Source organism: Motacilla alba, chromosome Z (assembly GCF_015832195.1).
Source record: "Motacilla alba alba isolate MOTALB_02 chromosome Z, Motacilla_alba_V1.0_pri, whole genome shotgun sequence".
Lineage (NCBI taxonomy): Eukaryota > Metazoa > Chordata > Aves > Passeriformes > Motacillidae > Motacilla > Motacilla alba.
This window is the reverse complement of record NC_052046.1, coordinates 14,166,780-14,186,125: the sequence shown is the minus strand read 5'-3', so window position 1 is coordinate 14,186,125 and position 19,346 is coordinate 14,166,780. Positions and strand designations below refer to the sequence as shown.

General features: G+C 37.8%; 1 protein-coding gene across 2 annotated transcripts; it reads left to right on the top strand.

Moving 5' to 3' along the window:
• The first annotated feature begins 171 nt into the window (after positions 1–171).
• Positions 172–12,236, top strand: TMEM267 (transmembrane protein 267). 2 transcript variants are annotated; one of them, XM_038124326.1, is made up of 5 exons: positions 172–338; positions 2,328–2,517; positions 2,913–2,992; positions 4,024–4,411; positions 10,503–12,236. In XM_038124326.1, exons 4-5 carry the CDS (start codon positions 4,088–4,090, stop codon positions 10,836–10,838), a joined length of 660 nt encoding a protein of 219 aa, XP_037980254.1. In that variant the 5' UTR covers positions 172–338; positions 2,328–2,517; positions 2,913–2,992; positions 4,024–4,087; the 3' UTR covers positions 10,839–12,236. The 2 variants fall into 2 exon arrangements, with proteins under 2 accessions (XP_037980254.1, XP_037980253.1); XM_038124325.1 differs by lacking the exon at positions 2,913–2,992 and having other exon boundaries at positions 178–338.
• The last annotated feature ends 7,110 nt before the right edge of the window (positions 12,237–19,346 follow it).

The following is a 19,346-nucleotide window of genomic DNA, read 5'->3' as shown; positions in this document are numbered from 1 at the left end:
GGTGCACCATGTCCTTAATGACAAAACACTCAACTCTCATCATCTCTTTCCCTCCCGGCACTGAAAGGAGCCAAAGCGCGAACACCCCAACCCTCCATTTAATAAACCAGGAAACGCTTCTCCCTCGCAACCGAGCCCCGCAGCCCGCGCCGGGCGGGGATGGGAGGAGACGAGGCGGGTCCGGGTCCCAGCCTGCTCCGCGGCCACGCATGCTTCCTAGCCGGCTCCCGGGGGCGCTTTCCAGCCCGCTGCCTCGGGGCTTCGCAGCCCGCTGCGGCCGGGATCGCGGTGGCCGAGCCCCATGGGGTGAAGGGCGGATGGCGGCGGCCGCGCTCCAGGTGGGCTCCGGGGCGGGCGGGGCGGGCGGCGGCGGCTGCGGCGCCCCGAGGCCCGCGCCTCCCCTCACGCTCCTGCTGATTCGGGTTTCCAGGTTAATTCCCTGCTCGGTTTAATTTAGTTTGTTCTTCAGCGTCTTGGTAAAATCCTACCTCTTCCTTCTGGGCTTTTGCCCTCTCCAGCCCCAAAAACGCGTTATAATTATCTGGCCCAAAAATGTATGCTAGATCACTGCAATGATGCATTGTAATTATCTGGCCCAAAAATATTTGCATGATCACTCCAATAATGTGTTATAATTATCTGACCTAAAAATGCTGCCACTTCAGTTCTTCACAGATAGTCTTAGGCTGGGATCTCATTTTCCACGTGATTTTATGCTAAAGGTTTGAGCTGGTGTCTTCATGCAGTTTTTAACATAAATTAACATCCAATATCAAATAACGAGGGGTTTAGGAGATTATAGAATTGTGAAGGATTACAAGTCTATTAACTTCTTGTGTAGAATGCATAATTCTATTAGTTGGCAGGGTGTTGTTCAGTTGTGAGTTGGACTTGATGATCTCAGATGTCTTGCCCAACCTAACTGATTCTGTCGTTCTGTAACTTCATGCATTAAATTCCTCTATGTATTCACGTATCTGATAGCATCATGCAAAACTGGGGCAAAAATTACACAGAACAATATTTCTAAGTGGTAATTTTAGCCATTTGATTCTTGTTTTGCTCATACACCATAGCCTCTTAGATGTTTTCCCAAAAGTGTATTTACAGTTTTGATCTAAATATCTTCTTGTGACACTAATTTAAATTGTTGACTGTGTGTTCATAAAAATTATTTTGGTGATTTCCTTAAAGTAAGCATATCTACAAAATTCCATTTTGAAACTGTAGACAGAGATTATGCTCAGTGCTTTATCTCATGTAAAAATGTCATGAGAAACCACAACTCAAAGCTGGGTTACTCTATCAGATGTTACGTTTTATGTAAAATCAACCTAGAACTTCCCTTCAGGATGTTAACTGTACTGACCACACAGAGATCTATAAACGTTTTTGTGTGAATTATTCCCCACTTTTCTGTTTTAGCAAGAATGTAAGCTACACAATTGCTTTCTGAGATTTATAGGCTGGAAAAATCTACACTTTATTGTGATATTTTGTAAAGAGCCTGAAAAGCATCATTATTTTAGGGAGAAAAAAATGTTCTAGTTTTACATTAAAATTTATAATTTCAGATATTATTTTGGTTTACCAGAATTTTGCTTTTTCTGGTCTGATTTCCCTCTTGATCTGCAGAATAATTCTGGGAAATTCTGTTGTAGCTGGGAATGTGAGTTGATTTTTACACAGGCGGCACTCATTTTGGTCTCAAAAGGAGGTGGAAACGGACGGTTTAAAGAGAACAGTTGGACATGGCTCTTGACTATGGTCAACCTGAAGCCAGCTTTGCATCCTGTTGTTCATTCTGGCTCAAGGAACACATACTAATACCACCCATAGCACAAGTGCAAGTCTAACACAGAACTGACACAGACCTCTGTTGCTATATGAATTTCTAGGTCTCTCTTTATCTATTCCAGGGTCACTAAGTGATGGGCTGGAATTTAAGAAGAGATCCCTGAATGGGACTCAAGAAATGTTTCATTAGGTAGGAATCTTCTAGGCACAAGAAGAAATCTATGAAAATGGATTGCTCTGTCCATTGAAATGCAGTTATGTAGACGACTGGACTTTTTTTTGAACTTTGTGTTTTATTATTTTTTAGTTACTATTATGTTCTGTTTTTATTTCTGCTCTTCTCTTGGTTTACGTTTTTTTTTTCTGCTTTCTTTTACAGAGCTTCAAAGCTTAGCTGAAGTTGCTTGTACCTCAATTTGTTTACCAATTAATTAAATTTCTTTCTGGATTTTTTTACTATTGTTCCTATTTCATGTATGCTGTTTTGCCTAATATCAGTGCTTACTGGTGCCTGGTTTGTTTTTATTTAGGATGGATCAAGTGGTGTTCGGTATTTCCTGCACTGGACTGGGCAGACTGGATTCAGAAAGCACAGAGGCTCAATACTGAGGCATAGACCATAGACATTTCCTACTGGAGTAAGGCACCTGCGATGGAAAAAGAAGTGTTCTTCTAGTCCCAGGGGAAGTTTGATTCTGATTACTAGTGTGCTTTTTAAAGGTATGTTGCTACATCACCTCTTCACAGATTGGATTCTTGCACAGCCTTTATGATGATTTTAAATGAAATCCTATCTGACATGATGGCCGTGTAGAAGAAACATTTGTGAGGTGTCTGAGGAGACTGCCATTCTTTTCCTTAAAGTGGAATTTATTCAGCAATGTCCTGTGTACCATAAGGTCACCCACCAGAAAACAGCATTCCATTGTTTCAGGAAATACTTTGCGTCTACACATTCATTCAGAAGAGATACAGTCACGGTTAACAGACTCTAAACTTGACCCACTTTTTTTTTATCTTTGTGCAAAGTCCATGTATTATTCATGCTTTCTTCTCTTTTACTTTTTAAATGTTTTCTAAATAAATGATTCAGTGGACTTTTTCTTTTTCTACAGAGAGTGCCAGTAGTTCTGTCTTGTGGATAATTCTACAACAGGCAGGCATGTAAATAATCTGGAAGAAACATCTATATCTTGTAAGATTTATAGTATGTTTAAAATCATAAATTGTTATGTATCAGCTTAGGAAGTCTAATAGACTCAAAAAGGTCCTTCAGAATAAGAATTTACCTAATAAAGAAGTGTTGTCAAGATTTAATGTATTGCACAAAAATGGTGAATTCATTGGAAGTATCTATTTTTAGGCAGGATATAGGCTTTAAAACTGTGGTCTGCCTGTATAGCTTCTCAAAAAGACTAGCATAATAGCTGGGACAGTGAGAACTTCTCTTGCAAAAATAGGAGTTATGAAGGTAAGGTGGCAGACAGTAGATAAGTCCTAAAAGTAATAGCCAACTTCTCTGCTGGAGCACAAGCTTAGTTTTGCTCTGTAAAGAGATGATTTTGATTACTTTGCTTGACTAAATGGTTGTTCTCTTTGTGTTTATTATAAATAATGAAATATTTTAGTGGGTTTGGTTTTCTTAAGGTTTATTCTACATTCCAGTCTCCAAATTAAACAAGGCATTGCTCAGGAAAGGGTACCAGGGGAGTACTACATATGTTAACAAAGAATGGAAATTAAAGCAGTGGTTTGGATTATAGATTGAAAACTTAGTTTTAACAGTTGTTTTGTAGAGAAAACTGGGATTCTGAGCATCAGTCGTAAGAATCTTCCAAACTGAATCTTCTTTTGTTGTTATAGTGTAAAGTATTTAATTGGGTTAAATTACGTATTTAAGATAAGAAGGAATCCTGAAACACATTCAGTGTATCATCATAGAGATGTTTCAGGTTATTTTGTAACATTTAAGATTCAGTAAGTAAAGTCGGAGCTCTCCATGTTACTTGTGCTGGTTCTAATTAAAAAAGGACAGGTGTTTTAATTCAAAGCTGTAGTGTTCTAGTCAATAAACTAATTGAAATAAAAAATTCCCTGAGAATATTAAATGCAAACAGTGAAATTGGGGGTTTAATGCCCAGTTGTACAGTTGCAGTTGTGGTGACAAGTGTTTTGTGCAAATGGATTTTGTTTAATAGTTTTCTTTCTGATCTCTGACATTTACAGAACAACTGACGATACACAGGACAATGCACAGTGTGTGTCCTGATGACATTCTGTGTGCTGCAACATGGTTCTTGTCATGGCATCTGAGACCGAAAAGGCCCATGCTCTTCTCCAGACTTTCAGCACAGCGTCAGTTATTTCCAGTCTAGGTTTGGGGATATTCTGCTTTGTGGCAGACAGACTCCTGCAGTTTTCCTTCATTCAGCAAAATGACTGGCTCCGAGCCTTATCTGATAATGCAGTGCATGGTATACTGGGGATGTGGTCCTGGGCGATAGTGATTGGACTCAGGAAGAAAAGTGACTTCACTGAGGTCACCCTGGCTGGCTTTCTTGCCTCTGTCATTGATGTGGACCACTTCTTTCTTGCTGGGTCTCTGTCATTAAAGGTAAGTCAATAGATCAGTAATTTGTTAATTTATCACTGTTTATGTTACGGTTCTTCTACCATGTCCTAGACAAAAAAGTTCCATTTTTGGAACTTTTTTTTTTTATTTCCAAAAAAATACATTTCGTAGATATACAGGAATTATGTTTTTATGCAGTTGTTACAATTTTAAAAGCCATAAAAATATTTTACATCTAGTTTACATCTGATAAACATCTAGTGTTCAGTTTCTGCTACTTAGGAAGGAAAAAAAAGAGTTTTGCACATGTACATGCTATTCTACATGTGTCACATAATTGCTTTGTTATCCAGCTTAAGGAGTTAAGTGCTGCCTTGCACACCTTTGTGGATGAAGTGGGTTATTCCACTTCTCTTTACAGCAAGGGTTAGAAATACCAGAAATGTGGGGAAGAGATCTCTGAAACGTAAATGATAGAGCTTCTGTTTAATTTAATTCAGTCATTATGAGTAGTACATTTGTTTTAGCCAGCCCTAAATATTTCTCCCACGAACAAGCTATATATGAGCTGTCACCTTTAAAAAGGCAGTCTGAGTCTTAGTACATTTAAATATAGTTCATTGGAGAAAAAAAAATAGTAGGTAGGCAAGCATCAGCTTATTAATAAATGTAAAAAGGTGAATTGGCTCCTGTTAAGCAGTGAATGGATCATCATCTATTTGCAGAACTGCTTGTTAGGACAGAGTTTCTCAATAGCATTTGTACTACCAGCATATGGCACTCTTTTCCAGTAGTTTTCCTCCTCTAGTTTGCTCATATACTGTAAAGTTCATAGGGAATAACTAACTGTTCATAGGAAAATAGGTAAAAGGGAGGGAGGAAGGAAGGAAGGAAAGGAAGGAAGGAACTCCTGTTTCTTATATTCATGTAAGTAAAGAACAATGGTTTACCAGTCTTTAAAAAATATTTAAGTGACAGCTAAGTGCAAGAGGCAAATAATTGCTTTTAGTTGAGATGTAAAAATCAGACTTACAATGGAATAATAGTTTTTGTTTACGTATACAGTATCACTATTTATTGTAGAGAAAAGATGCCTCTTATTTGTGCGTTTGGTCAGTTTTCCCCTCTTGACTTTACCAGTGCTGAGGAGAAAGGGAAGAACTGTGTCCCTCAACCTGCTGGCCACATTCCCAGTGTAGTCCAGGATACCACTGACCACCATTTTGCCACATGGACAGTCAGGCTCCAGTATGTCCTGATGCCTGGCATCATTCTTCCTTGAGTAGTCCCTGGTTCTCCCCTTTTCTGTACTGCTTGCACGTGGAAATGCTGTGCAATTATAAAACTATGTAAAGAAAAGGAAAGTTAGCTTCATTTATTAATGGATCGCATAATGTTATTACTGAATAACAATGTGGAACAGAATTTAAATCTCTAATTAGTCTCGTCTGCTTTTTCTTATTTTAAAATTAGTGAATGCAAGTCAATGAATGGCTAGCTGTTAGAAAGTATTGAAATTTTATTGCTGCTTTTTCATGCATTTGAGATGATTACCAGTATTTTTCCTAATTACGACCACTAGATGTCACACTTCACCGATGTCAGTTTGAGAAGTTGGCGGTTGAATTGTGTTATGGAATTGGGAGGTGACTTGCCACTGGGTAGTGAGGCAAGGTTAATATATTTACACCTTCCTTGATGGGGAATGTTTGTGTAGCCTTGCCTATCTCTACTATGTTAAACCAAGTAAATTTTTGTAATTTTGTGATGTAATTTTTTTCCTGTGTTGTTTCAGTTCCCAAGCAGATAGCAGTTAATTTTCTAATTACAGTTAGATGAGAGTTAGATCTAGTTCTCTTGTTCTTTGAGTTTTGGGGTTTTTTGCAAAAGATAGCTGATTTCTGTGCTCTTCCCCAAAATGTTTTTCAATCAGAAACACGGAACATTGCAGGTAGAATCATAGCCCTTTTAGTAGCCAAATGTACTTAGCTGAGTTAAGGAGAAGACAAGATGCTCAAAGGCTTTTTCAAAGGGATTTGCCTCCCAACTCCTTTGTTTTCTATATGTTAATTTGGCTAATAAAGGAAATAATCTGGTGTAGGTCTCTTGGCTCTTAAAGCAAAAGCATCATTACAACTTGCAAAGCCCCTATGCTTTGAAAAGACTTTTCTCAACTGAATAACCTTAAAAAAATCCTAAGAAAACAAATTTATGTTTTCTAAACCTCATACTATTTTTTCTCCTCTCCTATGTATTGCTTTTTTGCTTAAATTACCTCTTAAGAGGCCTGTCCAAAACCATGAATAGAATTTTAGGTGAGACTTCATTTGAGCCATATACTGTGGTTTAATTCCTTTCAATGGCAAAAAAGTACAATGATTCTGTCCTTAAAAAAAAAAAAAGAATAATAATCTGTTACAGGTTTTGTCTTCTTACATCAGAGTACCTTTGGTTTGTGATGTAACATAATCCCCATAAACTTTTCTTGTGTGTGCTGTCTGCCCAGCTGATCTGACTGTAATATGTAATTTTTCTTTCCTTGGCTTTATATGATGTGCCTGTCAGTTTCTTGGCATAATTTCAGGCTGTCACCTATATAATTTATTACTTCATGGGATACGTTTTTACTACATATTTTGTAGTTACAGTCCCATTCTTCATCTTTAATTGCATGGTTGAGAGTAACTGCTTTAAGATCCTGACATGTTTACTGCTTTTGCAACACATTACTAAATAACTAATAAATTAATACGTCTAATTAACCAACCACACCACTATTACTATATTTCACGTTACTGTCCACAATCACCTATAAAGCTCATCATCATCACTTTTAAACCTGATGACGAGTTATATCTTCTGGAGTAACCTTTCTATGCAGGACAAGGCAGTACTGCCTTCTACCTCCAATTGCTACCTTCACACTACTCTAGTCACCTACTTCTGTTCCTGTTGATGCCACTCAGCACTTGGATTGTTTGGCCATTGGTCTGTTTTTCACAGTCATCATTATTTTTCTGCAGTATTCAGGGTAAATAGTCACCTGTGGTATTTGTATGTTTGCTCTGATAAATACTTGTGTACCAAGTACCATGTGATCTGACCTTTTGCCCACATTATTTTTGCAATGAGTATGAAGTCTACAATGACTCCACTACTTGGAATTTGTAGTTCTTTGTGCTCCATGTGGTTTTTACTGTGCACACAAGTATAGAAGAACCTGTCTCGCTGACTACTGCAAAGGTGGTAGGTAGTTCCTGCAGCCTGTTGTCAGTCAGGAGTGCTGGTATGACATGATGGGCTGCTCCCAGACTCCACCAGGATTGTAGCCCAGACACTCATGTTGCAGAGCAGACATGCAGAAATTGCTGTCTTGGTGCTAAAGAGTCACCAAATTCTGAAAGTGTAGAACATGCAGTTGGTGGCAAACATACATAGCACTGGCACTGCTGGGAAATGTGCTGCCGTGACTGACCTGGGCTGTACAGGAGCATTTCTGGAGCTAGAGAATAAGCTTTGCACAAGCACAATTGAGGTAGTGTTGAATATGTTACTATATTGTTAATATTACTACTGTATGTTACATTGAATATGTTACTATAAAGACTTCAGGCTTGTGAAGCACCACAGAATATCAGTGAGGGAGCATCTATTACATAACATCCATGGTGTTACCATGAGCATTAAAGCAGATAATTTGTGTGGATTCTCCTGCATGCAATTATTGTCTCCTGTCTCCAGCTGCTCCTTGTAGTGAGAGAGGCTGGAGGAGCAGCAACTGTGAGATGATCTTGCATCTGAATGCATATATAGGCAAATGGAAAAGGTCATTTGTAAATAAATTCTGTTTGCAACTTTTTCCAGGAGGTCTCAGGTGGAAAAGGCTTGGGGGTTTTTTGTGCTTTTTGCAGTGGGATTTTTTGGTTTTGTTCGTTGTTGTTGTCTTTTGTGGTTTTTGGTTTTTTTTTAAATCTGGTGCTCTCTAAAGGCAAACAAGTTTGCCTGTTAGGAGAGAGTATAGTAGCTTATATTAGCAAACAGAACTACCTGTCTGTCTCCAGGGCTTTGCAACTCAAGGATGTAAGTGTTCCTTTAGTCACAGAATGTAAAAGAGGAAACAGACTGTTCTCTCAGACCTTGGACAACAGAATATCAGAAGCTTGATGGCTGTACTGCAGTTACAGCAGAGGACTTTCTCTTGCTGACATTGAACACTCAGGTTTGCTATATGAACAGCCCTGCCATCTGAAATTTATATGAAAAGAATTTAAGCATCATCTTGGCACCAATACTGATAAACTGTACATAAGTAACATTAAAATTTTCCTTACTCACTGTGTGCTGTTGGCACCTAACCTTAACAGACCTGTGGGAAAAGACCAATTTAGACTTTGTTACTGGTTTTTTTCCGAAGTGCAGAAATAGAGGCCAGTCAATAGATAATCTGCAGGAAGATACCACTATTCAGGTTTTTTCAAAATTAGGTTAGTATGTACTTTTGAGCCTCTTGTTGACAGTAACAAAAATCGGACTCTTTGTAAGGCAAAGAGTATCGGACCTGCCTTTGTAAGGCAGGTGATTAACAGTTTCATCATCACAAGATTTTTCTGCCTTAGTCCATGAACAGTATGCTTGTGTGAAACAGAACTGAAGTTGAAGAAAATAAACCTTTTGCTCCAACTTAAAGGAATTGTGTCCACAACATTAGAGTTAAAAATTATTGAGACGATTTGTCAGCTTTTAAATCCCATTACCTGATCAGGAGTCACGGACAAGCGTGTGGTGGGAAACTGACAGAACAAAGCTTTCTGCAGGCCTTTTAAGGCTGGCTGAGGTTTAAAGCATGAGCTGTTATATTTCAAGGTAGTCCATAACTTCCCATCTCTAATCAGTTAATAAACTGGCTAAGGCTACATCAAATTTTCCTTGCAGGGAAAGTAATGCTGCATGCAGTTATCTAAATTATGCATGAGCTTGATGAACCTATTGCAGAGTCCCACTGCCAGGCCCTCTTGCTGTTGAATCCTGCAAGAATTAACACAACTGAAAAATGAACAGGTTAGAGATGCTTTGTTTGCCTTCTGCATTAGGTGCAGTGATTGATGTGTTCAACACAGCAACATCTCTGGGGCCTTGTTACAGGTTTTCCAGTGTCCCCCAGTAAGGGAATATGAGCCAATGAATATCACATCAGCACTTCTGTAGACCTTCCGGTAGTGTGCTGTTGTTTCTCCTGTGCTTACAGACACAGGAATCTACTTGCTTGTCAAACAGTAATCCAAAATACCATTATGGTTTTTTTATTGTGTTTGAATTTGGTATGATGGTTGTAGCTGTTGCTACTGAGTACACCCACAGAATATCTTCTCAAACATGTATATTAAATTGACATTATCACTTCTTAAAATGGCTAAATATAATCTCAATAGCTAGACATTCACCTTATTAAAACCAAATATCAGGCTTTCAACTGAGTTATTGTTAAACAAGTTGTTGATACAAAAATCCTAGTCACAAATATTTCAGATCTTTGTCTATGAACTTTGTTTTGCCTTTCCATGAAGAACACTGTCTCAAAGTGATCAAAATACATGTAAGTTTGCCCATATTTTTGTCCTATTGAAAATTATTTTTGTGTTTTAAACACTGTGCAACTAAACCAACTTTACAGGTGACAACGATAGTAAAATACAGGATGTATTTTTTAGAGTAAATGCCATTAAAGCACATGATTTATTTCAAGTAAAACATACTAAATATTTCAAGTGTATTGCATGGTTGTTTTCCTTTTAATTGTCTTGAAATGAAATACATGTAATCAGTGCAGCAGATTATACAAGTTCCCGTGTTCCACCTGACTATGTGACAAACAGGATTTCTCATCCCTCTCCCTCCCTCTTTTGCTGATGATTGTACTTAGCAGGATGCATGATTCATATCATACAGTAGAGACAGGGCAGCACACAAGTCTTATGCATAAAATTTGCTTTAAATTATTGCAGTGGAAAGGAACAATATGTTTTTCTTTCTGCTTCCACTTAGTCACCTGACAATGCACCTGTAAACACTCGTAAAACTTTTCTTCTCTTGTCACAGTTGGAGCCATTGGCAGTAATATTTCTCTCTTCTGCAGGCTGCTCTGACTCTTCCACGGAGACCACTTCTTCATTGTTCTACTGTGATTCCTGTGGTGGCTCTGACATTAAAGTTTATCATGCAGCTTTTCAGGCTTAAGGACTCATGGTGCTTTCTTCCCTGGATGTTGTTCATATCCTGGACTTCTCATCATGTCCGTGACGGGATTCGTCATGGCCTCTGGATCTGCCCGTTTGGAAAAACTCCTCCCTTGCCGTATTGGCTGTATGTGGCGATTACAGCATCTTTACCTCATCTTTGTTCATTTATTATGTATTTAACGGGCACTAGAGAATTAATGTCCATAAAACATGGCATCCGCATTGATGTATAGGAATAATGGCTTTTAAAGGTGGTTTGTGGTAGCACTTGAAATAACCTGCCTGTCTGTCACTGAAGGGTTTCCTTGTGTTTCCTGCACCTTCTGAATTAGGCATTTTAAGGTTGTGGAGCTAATTACAGCTCTCATGTCAATTCCTTGTGGTCATAGAACCTATTTAATGAATGATAATAATTTTATATCTGTCCATTTCCCTTGTACAGTGTGTGGTCTTCCATGATAGTTCATGCATAGCGAGGCTGATTATAAGGTACTTAGTTCCTCTCGGTAGTAATTACATTACATTTTACTGTTATGGTGCCATTCGTTTGATCACCATTCACTTTGGATTTGTATTCTGCCTCTGGAGAATACATTTCATCCAGAAGTATTTGTATAGCACTTTAAAAATGTGAAGTTCTATATAAATGCTGGGTATTATTGAGGATTTAATAGTGTATGGCAATTCTAAAAAAATCCCTCAGTTAGCCTTTCTAATTTATTAATATGTTAGGAGTTCTGCTGGATTTTTGCATTCAATCCTTTTAAAAGAAATACCACCTGTATTTCACACTGTCTATCCACACCTCTTTGAACCTGTAATCACAGTGTTTTACTAAATTCTGTATCCCCCTGTAGTTGCTTGGTACTAAATTTGCAGATAACTACTAGCCTCAAAATTAGAAAGTAGACAGATTGGTTATAGTATTATAACTATAATAGTGTGTTGGCCAATTTGATTAACTTTTTAAAATGCGCTAATTATGAATACTGTTTAATTTGAAACCAAGGAATTTTAGTAAATATTTAAGAATTGTGTGAAGATTCAGGGAGACACAAGAAAATAAAAATTTCTTATAATACAGGCTTACTTAAAGACATTACTACTCAGTAAAGCATTTTCCATTAAGTGCACTATCATCCCCATGAGTGTAAAATAAAATGCATTATTATCATTATTATTATTATTATTATTATACAGAAATATAAATTTCTTCATAAAGAAGATCCATAAGGAAAAGTGTTATTATGCTGCAGTTTATGAGGTAGTAATTTGCACTATGGACTATTCAGTTTTCATTTATAGACATCTCTCAGAAAGAGTCCCTAATTAAAAGTTGTCTAGTCTTGTCTAACTAGACAAGACTGTCTAGACTTGTGTAGTTTATGATGTACAAGCTGAGAATGTCTATTAATAATTTTTAAATTTTTTATTCACTGCCCATTAAAGAGATGGGGCCTTAACTACTCCAGCTTGTGATGAATAGCTGTTAAAGGGGATCATTTTTATGGAACTGCATGTATAAGGTAGCATGTGTTTAACTTAGGTTACTAAGGGGTGTAAGAGTTTACATGATGTGTACATTTACATTATTAAATGTATATTAGAATAAACTTTAAAAAAATATTAAATGGGATGCCTGTCGTAATGAGTACAAGAAACTTTCTGTGGCTGCAGAATCCTTAAGGCTCTTTGCAGCATTCTATGCTAATCATGGAAACTGTTGTACCTCTTAAAAATGTGTCTTTGCACCATAAGAATAGGCCCTGTCCTGTCTGTTCTTCATGTTAGAAATGTATGCCAATGCAAACTTGCCTGATAGTGCAGTGGGCCTGTCTAGCCTTTATTATAAAGTGAATAAAAGGTTTCTTTGTTGGAAAGAAGATTGGAAGATCAAAACATTCCTTAGAGGGTTATCCTCGTGCTGTGGATTTCTGTCCTTTAGAGTTTTCCAGAAACAGCATAAGAAATGTCTAGCTTTAGAGCTTCAGATCAAAACTGGTTTTCATCCAAAGGCATGATAGGTTTACTAGAGGAGTATTGCTCATTCATTTACTTCTATCCTGTATTTTAAACTACAGGCTATGAAATGCCAGTAATTAATAAAATTTTGTGTAAGGGGTGAACACTGAAGCCCATGTAGAAAATTTTCTGTATTCTTGTTTCATGGTATAAAGTTTGCATAATTTTGTGCTTTATCCAGATTTTTTGCTAAGGGAAATGTATATAGGAACAAGGTGTAGAATTACACTTTCTCACTTTCAGACTGTAGCTGCGTTTCTGGTAACTGTGTCTACCCACAGTCCTTAAGATCAGTACTGTACTGTTCTGGCTATGTTTAAGGACCAGTAAAAGGGTACATATTCAGTAGTTTAAAACTACGTATTTTAATTCTCTTTATGTCTAGATACTTCTGTGTGAGCTTTCACAGCAACTTTGAGCTGTATTTTGAAACACGATTTTTTCCGGCCGTGTTCTTACACCAATTCTGCCACAGCAATATGTGAACCCCACTCAGACACATATTAAGGAAAGTAGCAAGTACTTTGTAGCATGACTTCTCTCCCTCCGGACAGACATGGCAGTCTCACGCCTCAGCCTGACATTTAGGCAGCTTTCACTGAGGCCATCGGCAGCTTTTCAAGGTAACCTGACACGTGGCATGTACTGCTGCAATTTGTGGGTAGCCAGGGTAGGGTGCAAAGGGGAAGTTAGGTGCTTGTTTCAACCTGTGTGTCCTGGGCAGAGTGGGAGCTACAGAGATCATAGAGGAGCCCCCCTGTTGAGTCGCGAGGCACAGACAGGACCCTGTTGCTTTCTAAACTCCTCATAGAGGCCTCTGGGTGCAGCTGGATCCAGCCTTAGCCCTGGGCCCTGTCAATGGTTTATGTTAATGGATTAAACAGGCATTATTGAACCTTTTCACAGCTTTGTCCCACAGGATTCAGGATGACAAACCAGAGGTATTTATATAAAAATAAATTAGGGTTGTTATTAGGGTTATAACTTACTGTAATAATGATGAGACTAAAAGATCTTAATGAGAATTATTTACTACACAGCATAGGTAGCTATAACTACTAGTCTAGTTCAGTCCACTATTTTTGAAGCAATATTGAAGCAATTAATAATTAAGCAAAGTAGCGAAAGGAATTATGGAGATTGATTTTACTCACCCATACCAATGTCTGTGGGCAAATCTCCTTCTCTCAGCTTTGAGGGGTAACCTTAATGCAAATGCAAGCTCAAGGAAGGAATCTCCAGAATGGGGATTGTTGGAAGACCCTCCCCACTCATTAAAAAGTGGGAGTGGGCCCTATGTTTGCAGGCCAGCTGTGTTAGCTCAGCATCTTTAGATAAGTTAGTAGTAGTAGTAGTAGTAGTACCACTTGTTTGTTGCTTTATCTGCTACTTTACCAGATCTGCCACAGCTTCACCTTTCTGTCAGGAGTGTTTAACTCTGGGATTGATGAGTCAGGCTGGTTTCAGCATTCTTCAGCACTAAAAGCACCAGGACAACCCCCTCCTCCGTTCCCCACTGATAGCTTTGCAAAAAGGGCATTATTCCAGCTGTTTTACTGCCATCCAGGCAGAGCATCCTGCTACAGCTCCTCACCCAACAGCTGCCTGCTACAGGTGAATTGCCCAACAATTCCTTACCAGGATTTCATGTGCATTTCAAATTCACTGATATTTCCAACTATGCATCGATAACATGTCTAGCAAAATCATAACAAAAATAAACCAAGATACTAAAAATATAATGACTTTGTGCTTTTTTGCATGCATGACTATAATGGGTAAATATAAAATGAAAAAACCATGTGAATTGCACAAAACGTGGCTTGCAAAGTCAAGCTAATGATGTTGTGCACAATGTAGGATACACATCACTAAAATAATAGGTTTTTTAGTGATTATTTTAATATGCCAATCTAAAAATTTTCCATGTATTTTCAAGTTGAACTTAAAAAGTTGAACAAAGTGTTGGGTTTTTGTGACTTACTTTGTTAGAACTGTGCTGCTTTTTTTTCTTGCTTTGATGGATTTCTGCTGTAAAAAGTAGGTGCTAATAGCCCAAGTTTAAGAAAAATGTTTCTTCTCCCCAGTCCTGGAGAAATAAGATAAAATTTCTCCTAATTGCCTAATGGCCTTAACAGAATGCGTGAACATGTTTCCTATAGCTTTGTGTTCTACTTTAAAATCTAATCTGTATTTTCACCTGACTGTTGGTATCACTTTTTACTACAGTGCAGTATATATTATATCATGTGCCCTTAATAAGGTACTGGTAAGTGAATTATTCATAATTGATCCTATGCCCCAGGGAAAATGATGCTAAGTTTGAATTAAAATGAAGTAATTTTTACAGCAGGCCACTGATACACTGATACACTGATATTATGAGAAGAACATTTCCTCTGCTAATGGAAATGGAAGTTCCAGAGAGAGAAGGGGTTAAAATTCAGTCTGAAGGAAATGTTAGTACACAGTTAATTTGGACACATACATTTTTATTCCATCACTGTCAATATGAAGCTAAGTGATGAAATGCATCAGAAGAGTACATATCTGTTTGTGTAATTGAGCCAATCTAAATTCTGTCAATTACGCAAATGTATTCAGGGCAGAAGAAACTTGGTATTCTCGGTGTTACATGGTGAGCTTTGATCAGCTGGTAATTTTGAGCCCACAAACTTGGTTCTGTTTCCCTGCTACAGGCAGACCTTGCATTGAAGCAAAGGAAGAGTGGTCAGGTTGAAGTACCCTTTGTGCTCATCACAAAAAAAAAACCAAAAAAACAGTAGTAATGCTTTTCCTCAAAATTATAAGCTGGTGCCTTCAGTTCTTTCTTAAAATTTCCCAAATTTTACACCCTCTGCATTGAACTTTTGAATTTATGTTTTCAAATTGTATATTTGAATGCTGCATTGTAGAACTGTTTCCTGTTATTTAAAACTGTTTCCTCTTAATTAAACTTAAACAGTACTTATATTTTTAATATAAACATACATATCTATATGTTTATGTATATGTATATATATGTATCATACACTGATACATATACATCTTTCCTTCTATGTTCATATAATAATTTTGCATTTGTTTAGCTGATTTTGTATTGTTTTTTCCTGGACTGAGGAGAAGTGTTTGTCTCACTGACTGGGGAAAACCAGGCATGCTACAGCTTAGCAGAAACATTTTAGTGCAAGGAAATCTTCACCTATTGAAAAGAAGAAAAGAGATTATACTGTCCTTTTGATGGAAGCATTCAGTAGGTTTCTAGGCAGTTCTTGAAAACAGATTTGTTTAATCAAAACTAATAGACTGAAAACATTTGTCTTAGTAAATATGAGTGAACAATCTGCATGAAATTGGATTTGTATAATGAAACTGTTGCAGGGATAATCAGCCAAGTTGCTGTTGTTATATCCACCATAGAAACAACTCCTTTGGCCTAGGAATGTTAGTAATATCCCTGGAGCTTTCCTCATGTTTCCAAGGGAATTTAGTCTTACTTTGCTCTCATTTTTCTCTTTAAAAATTAAATTGAGGAAGGGCTCCCTGCTTGATGTGAGGCAATTTCCTTAAACTGCTGTCCAGTCATTCCCATCAGTTTTTACAAATGAGCCAAAGAAGCTCAGTACGGTAACTCTGCAAAAGAAAATCAAAGGTAGTGGACAGAATATCGACATAAGGAATTTAGAAGGTAGAATGCCTCTAGTTTCACATTTCCGTTCAAATTGCTGATAATCACAACCATCTCCTTTTTATGTATTACTGCCAGCAATTTAGAAGCAAAGTTTGTGGTGACTGCTCTAAAAATTTCAGGTTTTTCTGGGCCAAGTGAATACTGTAAAATTTGAGTAGTAAGGCTTTATGAACGTATTTCCAACAAAATCATCTGTGTCATCTTGTTAATGTAGCTGTATACAGTGTGTAGACACAAGTACTCAGTTATTTCCTGGTCTTATTGTGGAAACATGGTTGTGACTTGGGGAGGTTTGGTACAAAATGCTCTAGCTAGCATGGCATTTTAATTCAATTTTTGTTTCATTAGTCCATGTGGAGATAGATCTTCCCTTCTATTTGATATGTTTTGTTAAGGTGAAAGTTTGAGTGCTTTGCCAGCATCTTTTATGTGAGTGTTTTGTATGCCTTGTACATGAATAAGCAAAGCAGAGGCCTCAGAACTTGAAAAATGTGTGCACATGATTTATTTTCAATTTTTCCCCATGGTGAAAAATAGTTCCACATGCTTTAGCATCAGGCATCTTGCATTGAAATTTCTGTATAAATGTTGACCAAGTGGTATTTCTAGTACTTTTATATGGCTACAGAGACATTTGTAGTGTTTCATGTGCTCTCCTGGTGCTTGACTTAACTCAGGTTGGGTGATAAGCATGTTCCTACTGCCTCGGTGTACCAGATTGCTCAGCTGGGTGTAGCAAATGTAAGCGGTAGACATCTGTCTGGTGGTAAACAATCGTAGAGACCCTTTCTATTCAGTGTGTGACTGCTCAGTCTGTTCAGTGGTGCTTAAAATGGGATTAATATCTTCCTAACAGACATGTATGCTTCTGGTGTACTGAACTGCATTCCCATCATCACAGATTGTTCTAACTAGATGGTACATGAATATAATTGAGATTATAGATTGGGCTTGTCTTCCTGTCCTTCATGTGATTTCCCCTTGCTGGAGAAGTAAACTGTCTCTTCAAGGACTATTTTATCCAGGGGTTCTTTGATGATGTGTAACATAATAATGTAAACATAAAAAGTGAAACAACTAGAGGCAGTTCTCAAGAGGCACTGATGCTATAGTTGCTTCTAGGCTGGCATATTTCATTAAAGGGATGACCAGCTTTTTAAAATTAATTTTAACTTTTGAAATGCAGATGAAGCATTTATTGTAAAGTTGGACAATTTTGTGAACATCTGTCCAAACACAGGAGTGTCTCTTTGAAAGATTTCACAATTTCAGTGAGAATATTTATCGTGGCTGAAGTTTTCAGTGCTAAGTCTTTGCTTCAGTTTACTATTTGTTCTGGATTCAGTGTATGGGGACTTATACTAGGAACATGAAATCTGTTGAAAGTTTGCACCTTTTTTTCCCTTGAAACTTGACACAGAAGAGGCTCTGTTTAAGTTTCCTAAAGTAGAGCTTGTATTAGGTAGTCTAGCTCTGTGGTAATGTAGAAAAGCTGACCACCTGATACTGTCATGATATACATTTACTGCAGTTAGAAACCCCTGCTACTGCTCTGCAGCACTACCAGGGAGGTGTGGGCTGTATTTGCTGCTGCCATCTGCAGTCTCAGTGCAAAGAACGAGTGCTGCAGTGTTAGTTAAGGGAAACCATGGCTTGAGTATGTGCTGTATGGGGCTCCACACTTCAGTGGTTTCTGTGAGTGTTAAAACCTGCTTCTGTTACAAAGAAAATAATGTGTTTCAAAAAAAGAGGTTTTTTTTTCCCCAGTGAATTTCTGCCACTGAGAGTCTTGTTGAATGATCAAATTTCTTGAAAACTCATTTCAGATAAGAAAACCAGTTTGGCAGGGACTTGATTTACAAGTATATTCTTGCTGTCTGTTTCAAAGTGAGGAATGCTGGCACATTTCTGTAGTTCTCTGTTGCCTGGATTAGCTTTGCAGAAAAGGATGTGTTTTCTTAGTCACCAAGTGTGAGCATTTCCCCTCTTTTTAGTGATCAGATAGAAAGCTTTGAAAGTGTTGAGGACAACTCTTTTTGCCTTTGGCACATATTCACAAGGATTCACCTGTCACGGTTATGAAAGGTATTCAACAAAAGATGGAACATGCCTTGGACTAGGCATCCACTGAATACTTCATCAGAATGTGTCCAAACAGCTCACATAACACTCTCTAGGTGAATGTCCTCTGCAAGAAAGTAACTGATAGTGTGAAAAAGTCTACTGAGAAACAGATCATTGAAGACAAAATGGCTTTGCTCTGGCTTTTTTTCTTCACCCAGTTGTTCAAACTCTCTGCCTTGCAGGAGGACTGGCCTTTGAGTGGGCTTGTTCTCATCACTACACAGGGTGCACGTACACCAAGTTTATTGGAAAGGGGAAAGGTTTCAAATGCACAGGCAAAGGTGAGTTGCCTGATGGTAGCAGAATGCTCTGTTCCTTAGTTAGTGGTCAGTGATACCAAGTTGTGGGGGGGAAGCACCTCTCAAAAGGATTACTATTGATTGAAGGTAGAGAACAAATTATTTCCCTAGTTTTGGTGATATTTCAAGGAACCTGGCAGGAGTTATTTTACTGCTGGAGATAGAAGCTTTACATTTCAGCCTGAGATCCCATACTGACATAATTACATCTACAGAGGTAATAAACACTGATGTTCTCAGTGTCATGAGAATACCTTCTACTAAAATTTTCCAAGTTTGTGCTGTATCTAGACTTGTTAAAAAAAAAAAAAAGACAACAGAATACTTTGCATTGGAGATGTTGTTTGAAAACACTGACATTCTGCCATGTTTACAAAGAGTGTTTGCTGTTTCTGCTTCCTTTCTATCCCAAAGTTAGCCATACTTGCCAGCCTTTAGCTGCTTAACACAGAAGGAAAGAACTTGTAGAGTTAAATACAGAAGAAAATCTGGTTTACCAGTGTTCTGAAGGCTTTTCGCAAGGGTTTCAAAGTCAAAACAGTTGAGCAGAGGTGTTATAGGGCATATAGAAAATATATTTCAATGCTATTGAATGTTTTATTCCT

Coding starts and splice junctions, on each gene's coding strand:
- TMEM267 (XM_038124326.1), top strand. CDS start 4,088: ATGGTTCTTGTCATGGCATCTGAGACCGAAAAGGCCCATGCTCTTCTC. Junction 4,412..10,502: donor CTGGGTCTCTGTCATTAAAG/GTAAGTCAATAG, acceptor TCTCTTCTGCAG/GCTGCTCTGACTCTTCCACG.